The sequence below is a fragment of the Panthera leo genome, chromosome C1 (genome assembly GCF_018350215.1).
Source record: "Panthera leo isolate Ple1 chromosome C1, P.leo_Ple1_pat1.1, whole genome shotgun sequence".
In the NCBI taxonomy this organism is placed as follows: domain Eukaryota; kingdom Metazoa; phylum Chordata; class Mammalia; order Carnivora; family Felidae; genus Panthera; species Panthera leo.
In genome coordinates this window covers 185793372-185808756 of record NC_056686.1, presented here as the reverse complement: position 1 = coordinate 185808756, position 15385 = coordinate 185793372, and the positions used below count along the sequence as shown (strand labels likewise).

Sequence of the window (15385 nt, the reverse complement as noted above, 5' to 3'; positions counted from 1 at the left end):
ACTTCCTGTCTCCAAAATGTTCACTCGTTTAAACTTTCAAAATCTTGAAAATTCTTCCAATCCAATTTCAGGGTGTGAGTCCCAGCCACTAAAGCCTTAACTAGTTTAAAATAGGTCTCAGAACCTTAGCAAATGCTGAAATCCAGACAATTAGTAATTTAGGGCTACATGATAGAAGTGGTGCTTTTATTTATTTATTTATTTATTTATTTATTTTTTTTTTTTTTTATTTAAAAGATTGTTTAGTGGTTGCATTCAGGGCGCAGGATATTTTGTATCATGCTTGCCTCACTTCTTCTTGTATCCAGCGTTCCCAAATATTTTTAAAGAGCATGGACGAGACTTTTCCACAGTACTTACGTTATTTCCTAAGACCTAGACAGTGGACAACATGGCCGACAGAGCCACCGTCCGCAACTTCCCCACCTCCACCTTCTGTCGCTGAGCTCCCCACCCGGCGCCTGCGCACACCGCTCCTACGTTAGTCTTCCATCCCTGCGCTCCAGTGACGCGCCCGTGCCGCCCCGCCCCGCCCCGCGGCGGGGACGCGCTCGCAGCGTCACCAATATTTTCGAGGAGAGTCCAGACGCTGCGGCTGTCAGCTCCATTTTGTTGTTGGAGCTCGTGGTAGCCAGCTGGGCTTACTCTGTCGTCGCGTTGCAATCTTTTGTCTTCTTCGGCTTGGACGCTCTGGCCAGGAAGGTAAGACTCAGGAGGAAGCGGGCTAGGTGTCAAGACCCTTTTTCTGTGCCCGGAGAGCGCCCTGTGGGGCATACAACCTCTAGTACGACGACCCTTCCCCCTCCCTTCCTCTTTCACCCTCTTGGGTCGCACGGAGGCGGCTCGCTTGTCTTCTCTGCCGAGACTGTTGCCGCGAGTTTCTCCTTGAACCGCGACTCCCCGGACATTGGCGAGGCGTAGTGACTTGGCTGAGCTGGGAGGGTTTGGCCGGACGCCCGTAGGCGCCATTTTGTCGTCGGCGGCCCTGGCCACCTCGGCGGAACTGTAAGATGGCGGCGGGGCGGAGGAGGCGAAGCTTCCTTGCTGTGGGTGGTGTTTACTTGTCTCTTGGAATGTGCATGTCAGCCTCCTGTGAGGAACTGTGTTCCTAGCAAACAGAGAGAAAAACGCATTGAGCTGATACGAGGCGACATCACCTAAGGTCTACTCGAGTCTTAAAAGATTTAATAAAGTGAAAATCACGAGTGTCTTTGCCCTCGGTGGCGTTAACAAAAATAGGGTTTAGAAAAAGGAGAAATAATAGGATATATTTGAAGGAGCGTGTGAGAGCAGTCAGGCTATCAGACATCTTATGCGTTGGAGTTTTTGCGCCCTCGATCCCCCAACATGTTGAGAGCAACCTTCAGAATATTTTGACTCGGAGTTGTGTGCAGAGACGTGGTGGAGCCCCAGCAGTTAGTACTGGTAAAAACGATAGTGGACAATGAAAAGTCATTTCTGTGTGTGCGTGTTTTTTTTTTTCCAAGTTGTTAGGGATTCTTCTTGAAACATTTCTGGAAGGAAGGTGCTGCCCTCCTCTAAATTGATTATGTAAGATTGCTTTTAAGATAAGCTAGGTTTTGTTATATATATACATGCCGGGGGAATGGTCATCGAAGATGGTATTTTGTGGTTTTCTAATGCCACCATTGATTTGTGTATAGTAAAAGGCCTTGGGGATATATCTCCTTTACAGAAATACACAATAATGAGTGTTCTGTCGCAAAGAACGTTTCGGATTGCATTTGAGTTGGGAGGCTAGTTTCCGATACACGTTTAAATGGGGAGAGTTACATATGTGGACCTATAGTAAATTATGCTACTGACAGGAAAGGGGTAAGGTTTTTACCAAGTTGATGAATTGGACTTTCCAGCCCTCTCCCCGTTTTTTTCTTTTCCTACACACTTTCAATAAATCTTAGCATAGGGGCGCCTGGGTGGCTCAGTCGGTTAAGCGTCCGACTTCAGCTCAGGTCACGATCTCATGGTCCGTGAGTTCGAGCCCCGCGTCGGGCTCTGGGTTGATGGCTCAGAGCCTGGAGCCTGCTTCCGATTCTGTGTCTCCCTCTCTCTCTGCCCCTCCCCTGTTCATGCTCTGTCTCTCTCTGTCTCAAAAATAAATAAACGTTAAAAAAAAAAATTAAAATAAAATAAAATAAATAAATCTTAGCATAACATAGATAATGCAGAATATTGTTAATAGTTTGGACTCCACATTTTGGCGCAATGCTCTCATCGGATTTATCGGTGATTTTAGATTGGCTGACAATGAATTTTGAACTTTGATTTAAAAGAACAATTTAGGGGCACCTGGGTGGCTCAGTCGGTTAAGCGTCTGACTTCCGTCTGGGTCAGAATCTCATGGTTTTTGAGTTCGAACTCACATCGGACTCTCTGCTATCAGCACAGAGCCTGCTTCACATCCTCTGCAGCCACTCCCTCCCCCCCCCCCCTTCCCAGCTCACACTCTCCCTCTCTCTCTTTCAAAAACAAACAAACATTAAAAAATAAATATACAAATAAAAGAACGATTTAGGGACACCTGGCTGGGTCAGTCGGTGGAACACGCAACGCTTGATCTCTACATTGTGAGTTCCATCCCGTGTTGGGTGTTGAGATATTACTTAAAAATAAATATTTAAAGAAACAAAAATAAAAGAACAGTTTAAAAATCACAGCTAGAATGAATTAGCAAAGAAGAGTTTTATTAATTGAAGTGTTCAGTGCTGACAGGTAGGATACTACTTAAAACTTCTCTTTTATGTAGATGAGACACTTGAAGAGAACTTATTGCCCTGATTGGGAGGAAAAAGATTGGGACTGTGGAAAATGGAGAAGCAGCAGCAGTCATAAAAGAAAGAAGAGATCACATAGCAGTGCCCGGGAGAATAAGCACTGCAAATATAATCACTCTAAAACATCTGATAGGTAAGAATGATAATATATAGGAACATATATTGCATCAAAATGTTGTATGTCAGTGATACCTCAGTAAAACGGTGGAGGGGGTATATTTTCATGATTAAAATTACAGCATCACTTAAATAAGTAGCCATGAATAGCATTTGTTTCTGTTTCCAATGATGGCTTATGACGTTTCTAAAATTGCATGGGATTTTTTTTTTTTTGGTGGGGAAAGCAAAAGGTATTAAGAGTACTGTCGGTTTGAGGATATCTAGTATTAGCATAAATAATTAACAATATTTTTTGTTTTTAGCCATTATGTGGAAAACAGGTCCATAAATGAGAAAGATTATCATAGTCGACGCTACATTGATGAATACAGAAATGACTACAGTCAAGGATGTGAACCTGGACATCGCCATAGAGACCATGAAAGCAGATACCAGAACCATAGTAGCAAGTCTTCTGGTAGAAGTGGAAGAAGTAGTTATAAAAGCAAACATAGGATTCACCATAGTACTTCACACCATCGTTCACATGGGGTATGAGCTCTTTTAAAACATTCTGTAAAGTTTATTTCCCCCTTGGGACAGGAAAACTTGAATTTGATTATTTGAGAAAGTTGTGTTTAAAAAGAAGTCATCTCAATTTAACTTGCAGGATTCTTTCTGTGTTTGTGCATTGCATAGGAAACTCCTGAATACAATACATATTAAGTAATAGAGTAACTTTTTATTACTAGTTAGCAATTAATTGTCATTCCAGTGAAACAGTGGAGGTGATTAACTTAGTTTTGTGGTACTTCAAGAAATCTGATTTGTTTTGATAAATTGAAGTTTATCACAAAAGTAGAATAGGCATTTTATTTTTGTAAGATTAAAGGTTTAGGCATGCCTTTTTCTAGCAAAGCATGCTTTCTAATTCTTTTTTCATTAAGCAAACCACTTAACAGATTGGAACATTATGGGTTATGGGTTAATTTGAAGATAGTTCAGATGACATTTTAAATGACATAGTGTTATTCTTGTATGCCAAATCTTTTTTTTTTCTCCCCAAAATTAGGACTTTAATTTTATTTACTGCTTCAATATTTGTTAGATTAGCTAGGAAGTCTTAATTTGGCCACAGTCTACTTTGACCAAGTAACTATTACATCCTACAATTTTGCAACATTAAATTAGAACACTAGAAACTTAAAATTATGTTTCAGTGAATGCTACAACTAAGCATTTTTTTTTTTTTAAGAAAAACAATTGTATTATGTTTTGTTGCCTTGCCACTTTGAGTATCTTATCTGAAAATCTGTTCCTTGCCATGTTTTTCTCCTGTTAACATAAACTATGTGCCCTGTGAATTTCTGGGGACTGAATTTGAAATTGCTCCTGCCAACCGTTTGTGGCCTGGCGTGTATCTGAATGCCTGAATATCTCCCCGCTGAATGAATTTCGTATTCTGCCCTGAATTCACTCGGGTATATTGATTGGCTGGATGATCTTGGTGCCGCCCACTTGACGTTTCCAGAAGAGTCACCGAAGGAAAAGAACCAGGAGTGTAGAGGATGATGAGGAGGGTCACCTGATCTGTCAGAGTGGAGACGTACTAAGTGCAAGATGTATAGAATATTTTTCAACACTTATTAACTTTTCAGATAACATAATCTATATATAAACATTTCAGGGATTTGGAAATCTTTTTTTCTTTCTCTGTTTTTTGTTTGTTTGTTTTCCATTTCTTTTGGTGGGTGGGGATTGTGTTTTTTCTTTCTTTAGAAATTTAATATTTGTTAAGCAGAACTTCCAAAACAGTAAATCAAGTTAATAAAATGAAATTAGACCTAAAAATAGTTATAAATGTTTTTTGACAGTGTTGACCAGTAAAATGTCTAGTGATAAGGAAATTTGTAGCATCAACTAGAATAATGTGCATTGATAACATTTATTATGATAAGTAAATTATTTCCACTTCTTGGTATGACTGAGCTTTATTTCTCTCTTTTAGATGAAATTGTTGATACTTTAGGAGAAGGAGCTTTTGGAAAAGTCGTGGAGTGCATTGATCATAAAGCGTAAGTTTCCTACTGTAATTGCATTTGGGGAGGTCATCAGCATTAGAAAATTTTTTTAGCTTTAGACTGGTCTGAATGAGATATATTATTATATCCTTTCATTTGGTTTTTTTACTGTAATGTGGGAAATTCCCAGTAAAAGGTACTAGCACTTTGCATTTTTTAAGTATTAGCTATTAGTAGTGTACGTAGCCTTTAATTTTAAGCTGAGAGCAGGTTTTATTGTTTTAGAAAGTATTCTTTTGTTATCCCACTGGGAAATTGTGATCCCCCCCTGCCCCAGATCAGTGATCTAAATCAGAACTTTTCAAAGCCTTGGTTTTATGTTAGGGGTATTTGGAATTTTGCTTACCTAAGGCATGTTGAAACAATTATCAGAGTAGTTAACCTAGGAATCTGTATTTTTAGATGCTATCATTGTGATTACACCATTAGGGTTGAATACTCTTGTAAAATGGTATTACATGTTGCTTTATTCATGTTCTTCAAATTAAAATTTCTTGAGATAATGTAAGAACTCTCCTTTTACCTTTTTTGTCTTCTATTTGAATTTTTCCACCCTTTTGAATGGCAGAGTTTTTCTAAACAAATGACTAGAGAAGGCTTCCTACTATTGGTTAGTAAGGTTTTGAGAGCTGGAGCTCCATACTATGCTCCTACTATCTCTAAAGTTTTCTGGTAACGTAGACAAAGGAAGAATTTGATAAAATATTTGCCAGGTACTATAAGGAGAAACTGTTGTATGTACATGTTTTGAGTCTTAATTGGAGTACAAACTGAAGTGGTGATATCCCCAATGTTCTTATTAAATTACAACTATTAACATACATTTTAGTAGAAGGACCAAAACATTCATGTGAGTGGTGGTTTGATGAAAAAAATATGCATCATTCTCATTATTTACATTGAGTTGCAGTTATAAGAGAGTACTTCCATATAGTACATCTGATAAAACCAAATGTTAGACCACAGATTTAAGAAGATAAATACAGTGGGTCAAAGTAGAAGTCGCACAGTTTGAAAAGAGTGATAGGAAAATGGAGTAGGACATCATCTTTAACATTTTTTTTTTTGACTTGGACTTTTTCTAACAGAGGAGGTAGACATGTAGCAGTAAAAATAGTTAAAAATGTGGATAGATACTGTGAAGCTGCTCGCTCAGAAATACAAGTTCTGGAACACTTGAATACAACAGACCCCAGCAGTACATTGTAAGTATAAAAACAATTCAGAAAATTCTGTCACGTAGATTTGAATTGTAAGAAGCTGTACTCAGTTATTTTTCATATGTTTATAGCCGCTGTGTCCAGATGTTGGAGTGGTTTGAGCATCATGGTCATATTTGCATTGTATTTGAACTACTAGGACTTAGTACTTATGACTTCATTAAGGAAAATGGTTTTCTACCATTTCGTCTGGATCATATCAGGAAGATGGCATATCAGATATGCAAGTCCGTGAATTGTGAGTACTTGGCATATCTTTGAGAATGAGAATCTTGAGTTTGTTGAGACTGATCTAGTGCCAGACTGATTGGGATTTTTAAATAAAAAATGGGATCTAACCTATAGGTCTTAAAAACCTGGCCTAAGAGTAGGTATGAAGAAGATGTTGATAACCAGCTGCTGGTCAGTTCATTGCGTTTTATTCAGTAAGTAGTATATTGTCTATCGTACAATAGTACATTGTCATAGAGAAGACTGTAATTTAGCTTGATTCTTAAAAATACTAACCCGGAACCACTGGGTTAAAGAATGATAAATCTTGGCTTTGTAAGAGAAAGATACTTCTTTCTTTACTTTTTGAGTAGTTAGCTGTTAGCTGGCAGTGGACTAACTGAAGGTAGTGGGTGGTTTTCTAGCCAGCTGTTGGATGTTGACAACTTTGGACCTGTGGAAAAGGCATCAGAGAGGTTTTTTGTTGTAGGGCTTTGAGTTTGGTTAGGTTTTTGATTTTCCAATTACAGTAGTTGTTTGTTTCATTCTCAGTTCTGCACAGTAATAAGTTGACTCACACAGACTTAAAGCCTGAAAACATCTTATTTGTGCAGTCTGACTACACAGAGGCATATAATCCCAAAATGGTAAGTCTTCAGTGTATTAGTATTTTCATAGTTAGAAGTGAATATTTTATGCCTCAAGGTATTATGCCTCCTTAACCCATGAATTACGATTTTCAGAAACGTGATGAACGTACCTTAATAAATCCAGATATTAAAGTTGTAGACTTTGGAAGTGCAACATATGATGATGAACATCACAGTACATTGGTATCTACAAGGCATTATAGGGCACCTGAAGTTATTTTAGGTAAGTTACTTCTTAATTATGGTTTGGGAACTTCTATATATATCTTTATTGAAGCTCACTTTAAAATTTAGAATTCTAGTCTTAATCTTTATGGCATTTTTTAGGTCTTCAAGGAATATTGAAGTCTTTTTCTGACAGTTTGCTTTGCTTTGCAGCCCTGGGATGGTCCCAGCCGTGTGATGTCTGGAGTATAGGATGTATTCTTATTGAATACTACCTTGGGTTTACAGTATTTCCAGTAAGTGACCGTGATCTGTTTCGATGGCTTTGCTCAAGAAAAGTGCTTGTTTGTGTGGATGAGCCCTTTATTTATTTATTTATTTATTTATTTATTTATTTAGTCTTATGTGAATGAGCACTTTAATGCAAAGTATGCACATTTAGGTAGCTTTTTTTCTCCTTGTAGACTTAACTGTAGATGAGTATAAAGAAATGAAAGTCCTGTGACTCTGATGCTATTGGGTATTTGTATTTCCCTTCGTAATTTATTATTTTATTTAAAAACATTTTTAAGCATTTATAAACAATTATGCTGTTGATTTAGAGAAGTCATTGGTGACCTTGTTCTGTGTGCCTTGATATTTGTTATCAGCTGTAACTTGCTAAAAGTTTGCCCTTTTTTAGTAATCACCTTCCTTGTGACCTCTTTCTGGACTAGAAGTGTAGCAGCTGTGTTAAATGAGATCAAAGTGCACAATGGGCTTAACAAGTTCTGTTTGTTATTTTAGACACATGATAGTAAGGAGCATTTGGCAATGATGGAAAGAATTCTTGGACCTTTACCAAAACATATGATACAGAAAACGAGGTATGTTTAAGAGTAGGTACATCTTTCGTACCACTTGGTTTTATATTCTGGTTAGAATTTTATGAAATGGTGAAGTTTGACAAATGCATCTTCACTTAAGTAATTTTCCAAGTCTCTAGAAAAGTGTTAATCTTTGATCAATAAAATCATCATAAGTGATGAAACCAATCACTTTTGCTAGATGTTTTTAAGTTTTCATTGTCAGCATTATAAATGAATGGATATTTACTTTTAGGAAACGTAAATATTTCCATCATGATCGATTAGACTGGGATGAACACAGTTCTGCTGGCAGATATGTTTCAAGGCGCTGTAAACCTCTGAAGGTGAGCCTGGCCCATTTAAGCCTGGGCTTAAATTATCAAAACCTTGAATTTCCCTTCTTTTTATGGTAGAAAATAAAATGGTAATAAATGGTAGTAGAAAAGATTGTTGACTGTATTTCTTTTCCTTTCAGGAATTTATGCTCTCTCAGGATGCTGAACATGAACTTCTCTTTGACCTCATTGAGAAAATGTTACAGTATGATCCAGCTAAAAGGATTACTCTCAGAGAAGCCTTAAAGCATCCTTTCTTTCATCCCCTGAGAAAAGATACATAGATCTGTAACAGTATAGCTGTTGATAAAATCTTGAAGAGATTTTATAGACTGTATCAGTCTTAATTTTTAAATAAGTTATTTTGTATAGCTTTTGTAAATTTCTTACATTTTTTTTATTGCCATGTTTATTTTGCTTGGATAATTTGAATTGTTAAGTAAATAGCTAAAGTAATGAACATTTTTTCCAGTAATTACTGTATAAAATGATTTATTCAGAATAAACTTTTTGCGCTTATGAAATTTAAAGGAATCTATAACTTGGTTTTAGCACCATTTTTCTTCGTGCATAGATTTCCATTCTTGGAGGTTTCCTTAAGTCTTCAGAAATAGTTAGCTGTTTGCATTTTAGGGATTGCTAGCATTGGAGCTTCTTCCTTCCTTCTTAAAACCAAATGTTAATGAGCCCACATTACAGGACACAAAGAAGTAGAAATTAGTCCCCAGTTTTCTTCCTCTCTTTATTCTAACCTTCCCCCCACCCCCCCGCCCCCCCCAGTAGGATACTACAAATGGCCTCATGTCCTATGCTCAAGACTGATAATGAATGACAAAAGCTTCCAGAGAGGTACCTGGCTGGCTCAGTTGGAAGAACATGCAACTCTTGAACTTGGGGTATTGAATTGGAGTCCAACGTTAGGTGTAGATATTACTTAAAAAATATAAAATCGTAAAAAAACTTAATAAATAACTTCCAGAATACTTGGCAGCCAAGTTTAAGTTATCAGGTGACTTGACAAAAGTCAGGCTTTTGCCGATGGTTTCATTTATATTTGATCCATTTAGGACTCTGCATCAGGGTTTTTATCTTTTATTATTGTTTTAAGACTTTGGGATGTCTGGGTGATTCAGTCAAGCATTTGACTTTTGTTTTAAGAGCAAGAGAGGGCACAAAAGATAAAGGGGCAGAGAGCGAGAGAAGCAGGACTCGCCTGGGGCTCATGTTTTTACTTGATGTCAGACTCACTCACCAACTGTAAGGTCATGACCTGAGTCAAGGTCAGATGCTTAACAACTGAGCCACCCAGGTGCCCTAAGCATCTGACTTTTGATTTTGGCCCAGGTCATGAGTGAGATCAAGCCCTGTGTTTGGCTCTGCCCTGGGCATGGAGACTGCTTGAGATTCTCCCTGTGCCCTTCCCCTGCTTGTGCACATGTGCTCTCTCAAAAAAATTTTTAGAGACTTCTAAGAGTTGTAGTAGGTTCACAGCAAAATTGGGAGGAAGGTACAGAGATGGATGTACCCTCTGCCCCCGCAAGTACATAGCATCCTCTGTTAACATCCCTCACCAGTGGGTATGTATTCTAATTGAATCTATGTTGACATAATCACCCAAAGTCCATAGATTGCTCTAGTTCACTTTTGTGTAATACGTTCTTGGGTTTGGACAAATGTGTAATCCATCCATCGTTGTAGAATATGGAGTATTTTCATTGCTCTAAAAATCTGAGCTCTGCCTATTGTCTCTTCTTCCCCTTCCATACTCTGGCAACCACCAATCTTTTCACTCTGTAGTTTTGCCTTTTCTAGAATGTCCTATAATTGGAATCAGTATTTGGCCTTTCAGATTGGCGGCTTTCACCTAAGTAATGTGCATTTAAGGTTCCTCCCATCTTTTCATAGCTTTATAGTTCATTTTTTAGTTCTGAATTAGTATTCTATTGTCTGGGTGTAGTATAGGTTATCCACTCACCTACTAAAGAACATCTTACTTCCTAGTTTGACAATTTTGAATAAAGCTGCTAAAAATGCCCATGGACGGGTGTGGGTTTTTTTTGTTTTTTTGGACCTAAGTTTGCAATTCTTTTGGGTAGAAAACAAGTGATTGCTAGATTAAATGATAAAGATACATTAAGAGTTCTTTGTAAGGCACCTGGGTGGCTCAGTCAGTTGAGTCAACCAAGTTGACTCTTGGTTTCCATTCAGGTCATGATGTCAGACTGCATTCGAGCCCCACATCCAGTTCTGCACTGACAGTGTGGACCCTGCTTGGGATTTTTCTCTCTGTCCCTCCCCTGTGTGTGCATATGTGTGTGGTCTCTCAAAAATAAAAAAAAAAGTTACCTGTAGATTTGGGATAAAGTCCTTTATTAGACCTGTCTTTTGCAAATATTTTCTTCCAGTCTGGCTTGACTTGTTCTCTTGACCTTTCACAGAGCAGCAGTTAATGTTTAGAGAGTCTAGATTGTCAGGTTTTTTTCATGGGTTATGGCATTACTGTCTCTAAAAAGTCGCCATACTCAAGATCATCTAGCTTTTCTCCCTAGGAGTTTTAAAGTTTTGTGTTTTGCATTTAAATCTAATCCATTTGAGTTAATTTTTGTGAAGGATTAATCTTTGCATGTGGATGTCCAGTTCTTGCATTGTTTTTTGAAAAGAGTTTTGGGGTTTTTTAGAAATTTAAAAATAAAATTAACGCTGAGATTTTAAGCAGATTTTTAGGGCATAGTATAAATTTTTGTTGCCAGAATAAGGATCTCAACTCCGGGTCCATACTATTTAGATTGAAAACTAGCCCTTACTATAAGCTGCATGACTTTGGAATGTCACTAAGTCTGTTCTTGACTATATTATTTGTAAAACTAAGGAATATTACAGTATTTATCTCAGAGTTACAGGTATGTTTAATAGACGAAAAGCAAAGTGGAATAGTGGCCTGGATTATACAAAAGCTATTAGCTCTGGAAGGAGTCACATATTAACTGGTATTTTGCATGTTCCTTTGGTCCCCTGCAATACAATAATCTTAGGGTTAATTTGCACTCAAAAATTACATTAAGGTGGCCTGTGCAGAGGATTTCTCTGAATTTTTTTCTTAAGAGTACACTCTAAATGATAGTACATTTTAAATAAATTGACCTTAGATAATCTCAAATTACATACTGTAGTCCTAGTTTTTGAGTTACATAAATTTTGCCATTGCAGATGGTGACCTGCATATTCAGTTGTACTAATTAACAGCCTTTAAGATGTAAGAAAAGTGGATTGGTTACATGTTTGAAAGTGAGATGCATTAGATTGAATGACCTAAACCTTTAAGGGCCTATAGATCTTTGGGGTGCCTGAGTGACTTGGTTAAGTGTCCAACTCTTGATTTCGGCTCAGGTCATGGTCTCACGGTTTCGTGAGTTTGAGGCCTGAATCGGGCTCTGCGCTGTTAGTACATAGCCGGCTTGGGATTCTGTGTCTTTGTCTCTCTCTGCCCCTCCCCCACTCGCAGTCTCTCAAAATAAATAAACCTAAAAGAAAAAAACATGGGTTTAGATACCTTTAAAAGCAAGGAAGTTCAAGCTTTGAGGCTTATCCTGCCCCTCGGGAATGGTGTCCTAGGGCCAATTTGCTAATATCCTGTTGGTCAAAGAAAGGCATGTGGCTGGGTGCTAGCATCTGCATCGGAGGATATTACAAGATTACATGGCAAAAGGTGGGGACAAAAGCAGTGGTAGAGAATTTGGACCATCAGTGGAATCAATCATCCATCTTAACTGTTCCCAGTCTACAAACAGAAGTCAGAGTGAGCCTGTTAAAACTCAATGTCAAGTTACCCATCTCAAAAGCCAAAGGCTTCCATATCAGTCTACCAAAGTCGTTATAATCACCTTTACAATATCTACTGTCTGGGATGCCCGGGTGGCTTAATAGGTTAAGCGTCTGACTCTTGACTTTGGCTCAGGATGTGATCTCGTGGTTCGGGAGATTGAGCCCTGCATCAGGCTCCACACACCACACACAGCCTGCTTGGGATTCTGTCTCCCTCTTGGTCCCTCCCTTGCTTGCTCTCTATCTCCCTTCCAAAATAAAAAAAATAAACCTTAAATAGATAATATCTTCTATGCCACTACATCTTTCTGACAACAATGCCAGCTACTTTCTCTTCTGTAGTTCTGTGGCCTCACTGGCCTCCTTATCCTCAAACATACCAAGTATAGTCCTTCCTCTTCTGGGTATACACATTTCACTCTCCTTCAGATGTTTATTTCAGTGAGTCCTTCCCTGACTACTTAAAATTGCCACAACCTCCCTTAACACCATCCATATTTCCCTTCTCTGCTGTTTCTCTCTAGGAGTTTACTTTTACACCTTTGAGAGGTAAGCTCCGTGATCCCAGAGATGTTTTAATTTGTTCACTGCATATCCCAAGAACCTATAACAGTGCCAGGAAGATTGAAGATGCTCAGTAAATATTGAATAAATAGGTAACCTTTTTTTTTTTTTTTTTTTTTTTTTTTTTTTGAGTAAAATTCTTAGGAAATTAGGGAGAGGCCCATGTAGATAATAACCCAGGGAAGATTATGCAAGCAGAGGAGATAGTAATTGCCACAGAAGCAGAAGCATCCTTAGTATGCTCATCGTACAGCAAGACCAGTATAGTTGAAGCTGAATGGGTGTTAGAGTGTTAGGAAATGAGGTTAGAGAGAGATCCAGGGGCTAGATTATGTAGGGCTTTGTAGATCATGGGGGGGGGGGGGGGGGGGGGGGGGGCGGGGGGGTGTTAAGATTTTATTTCTAAGTAATCACACCCAATGTGGGGCTCAAACTTCAACCCCAAGATCAAAAGTCACATACTCTACTGACTGAGCCAGACAGACACCCCTGCTTTGTAGATTATTTTGTTCTGGATGAGATAGGAAGTCACCAGAACGTTCTGAATGGTTGCAAAAGTGGTTGCTTGCAGTCCTGGCTTATACTCTACTAGTGGAAGAAAGAATATTGCCTCCCTTTCAACAGTTACAGGAAAGGATTCCTGGAAAAGTTACCATGCCTTGGTTTTGCCTTAGAATAATCCCAGAGGGGTTGGGAGAAGCAGAAGGGAGGAGAGAGGGAGTATAGACCAAATAAGATTGGCTGTGAGATAATAATAGTTGAAATTAGGTGATGAATCAATGAAGGTTCACTGTATTTTTTCTTCTATATGTTTTAAGCGTATATGTTTGCTATCGTAGTGAGAAAGTAGGTAACATGTAAATGAATGGGTGTCACTGCATTCTAGTAAAACTTTACAAAAAGTAGTGGGTGGCTGGATTTTCAAAAGATGTTTGACTATGTGTCTTTGTATAGTCTTTGACTATGTGTTTGACTATGTATATATTCTTTGGGTTTATCTTTTTTAGAGATGCATTCAGCTTCTCAAATCTGAAGGTTTAGATCATTTGCCTAATTTGGGAGTTTTCAACCATATGTCTTTGAATACTTTTTCAGCCTTGCCCACTTTTTTCTTTCTGGGACTCTTGACATGAATACTAGATCTTTTGTTATAGTTCAAAAGGTCCTTGATCCTCTGGTCATTCTTTTCCCATCTATTTTCTGTTATTTAGATTGGATAATTCCTATTATTCAAGAATACCGATTTTTTCCCTCAATTCCTTCCTTTCTACTGTTTAGCCCATCCCGTGGGGGGTTTTCCCCCCAACTGTCGTGTTTCTCAGCTACAACATTTCGATCTGGTTCCTCGTGTCTCATATTTATTTGCTGAGACTTTCTATTTTTCCTTTTTTTTTTTTTCAAGTGTTTTTGTAATTGCTCATTACAGCATTTTTCTGATGACTGCTTTAAAATCATCGTAGGGGGGCACCTGGGTGGTTCAGTCAGTTGAGTGACCAACTCTTGATTTCGGCTCAGGTCATGATCCCAGGGTCATGGTATTGAGCCCACGCTCAGTGTGGAGCCTGCTTAAGTTTCTCTCCTTCTACCCCTCTCCCCCAAGCTCGCTTTTTCTCTAAAAAATTCAAATTAAATCAAGTCATCATCGGGTAATTCCAAGATCTGTTATCTTGGCATCTGTTGACATTTTTAAATTATATTTTCTTGATCCTTGGTCTGACAAGTAATTTTTTTATTATGATTGAAACCTGAGTATTTGGGGCATTTATAAGACTCTGGGTCTTACTTAAATATTCTATTTCACTAGGACTCCTCTGATACTACCCTGGTGGGAAAGGCAGGGGAATGAGGAGTCCAGGATCTCCACTCAGCTTATGTTAACACCCAGGTCAGAGAGGAGTTCCACCTCACCTCTGGGCAGAGTTGGCAATTCTGACTCCGCACTGCATGGGAGGGGCAGGCCTCCAGCCCTGCATGGGAGGGGCAGGATTGCTTCATTACCTATTACCTCAGATGGCCTGACTGACCTTGAGTGGAGTGGCCTCAGTCCATGTTGTCTGTGGACAGCATGAAAGTTCTGACTCTCCACATGGCCTCAAAATGCCACACTAGCAGGAAGAGGGAGGGGTATCTCATTACTACAAATGAGGATGAAAATCTCCAGATGGATACAACAGGGAGGAGTATTATCACCCAGCAGAGATGAAAGCCCCAGCTCCCTACTCAGCCTTCTCTGGTACCACCTAGTCAGAGGTTGAGTAATTTTGTCAGAACCTTGGTAGGGTGGAAATCTCAGATCCCCACTTGAATTTTGCTAGCTAAAGTGGAAGTAGAACCATGTTTTTTTCTGTGGTGTTTGGCTGGAGTAGAGCAATCAATTGTATTTTTAAAAGTTTTCTATTAAGGGGGCGCCTGGGTGGCTCAGTCAGTTAAGCATCCGACTCAGGTCATGATCTCACAGTTGGTGAGTTCAAGCACTGCATCCAGTGAGCTAAAGTCCCGCTTCAGATGAGCACAAGCGCTGCTTTGGGTGAGCTCATGCACCACTCTGGGTGAGCTCCCTCGCTCTTTCTGCCCCTCATGGGATTCTGTCTGTCTC

The 15385-nt window shown here is 38.9% G+C and overlaps 1 protein-coding gene across 1 annotated transcript; it reads left to right on the top strand.

Annotated features, from left to right (window-relative positions):
- Positions 1–624: 624 nt before the first annotated feature.
- On the top strand, positions 625–8701 carry CLK1 (CDC like kinase 1). Its single transcript, XM_042949659.1, has 13 exons — positions 625–702; positions 2768–2928; positions 3218–3446; positions 4426–4516; positions 4903–4969; positions 6064–6180; positions 6267–6433; positions 6958–7052; positions 7149–7278; positions 7434–7516; positions 8007–8086; positions 8322–8412; positions 8544–8701. Exons 2-13 carry the CDS (start codon positions 2768–2770, stop codon positions 8685–8687), a joined length of 1455 nt encoding a protein of 484 aa, XP_042805593.1. The 5' UTR covers positions 625–702; the 3' UTR covers positions 8688–8701.
- The last annotated feature ends 6684 nt before the right edge of the window (positions 8702–15385 follow it).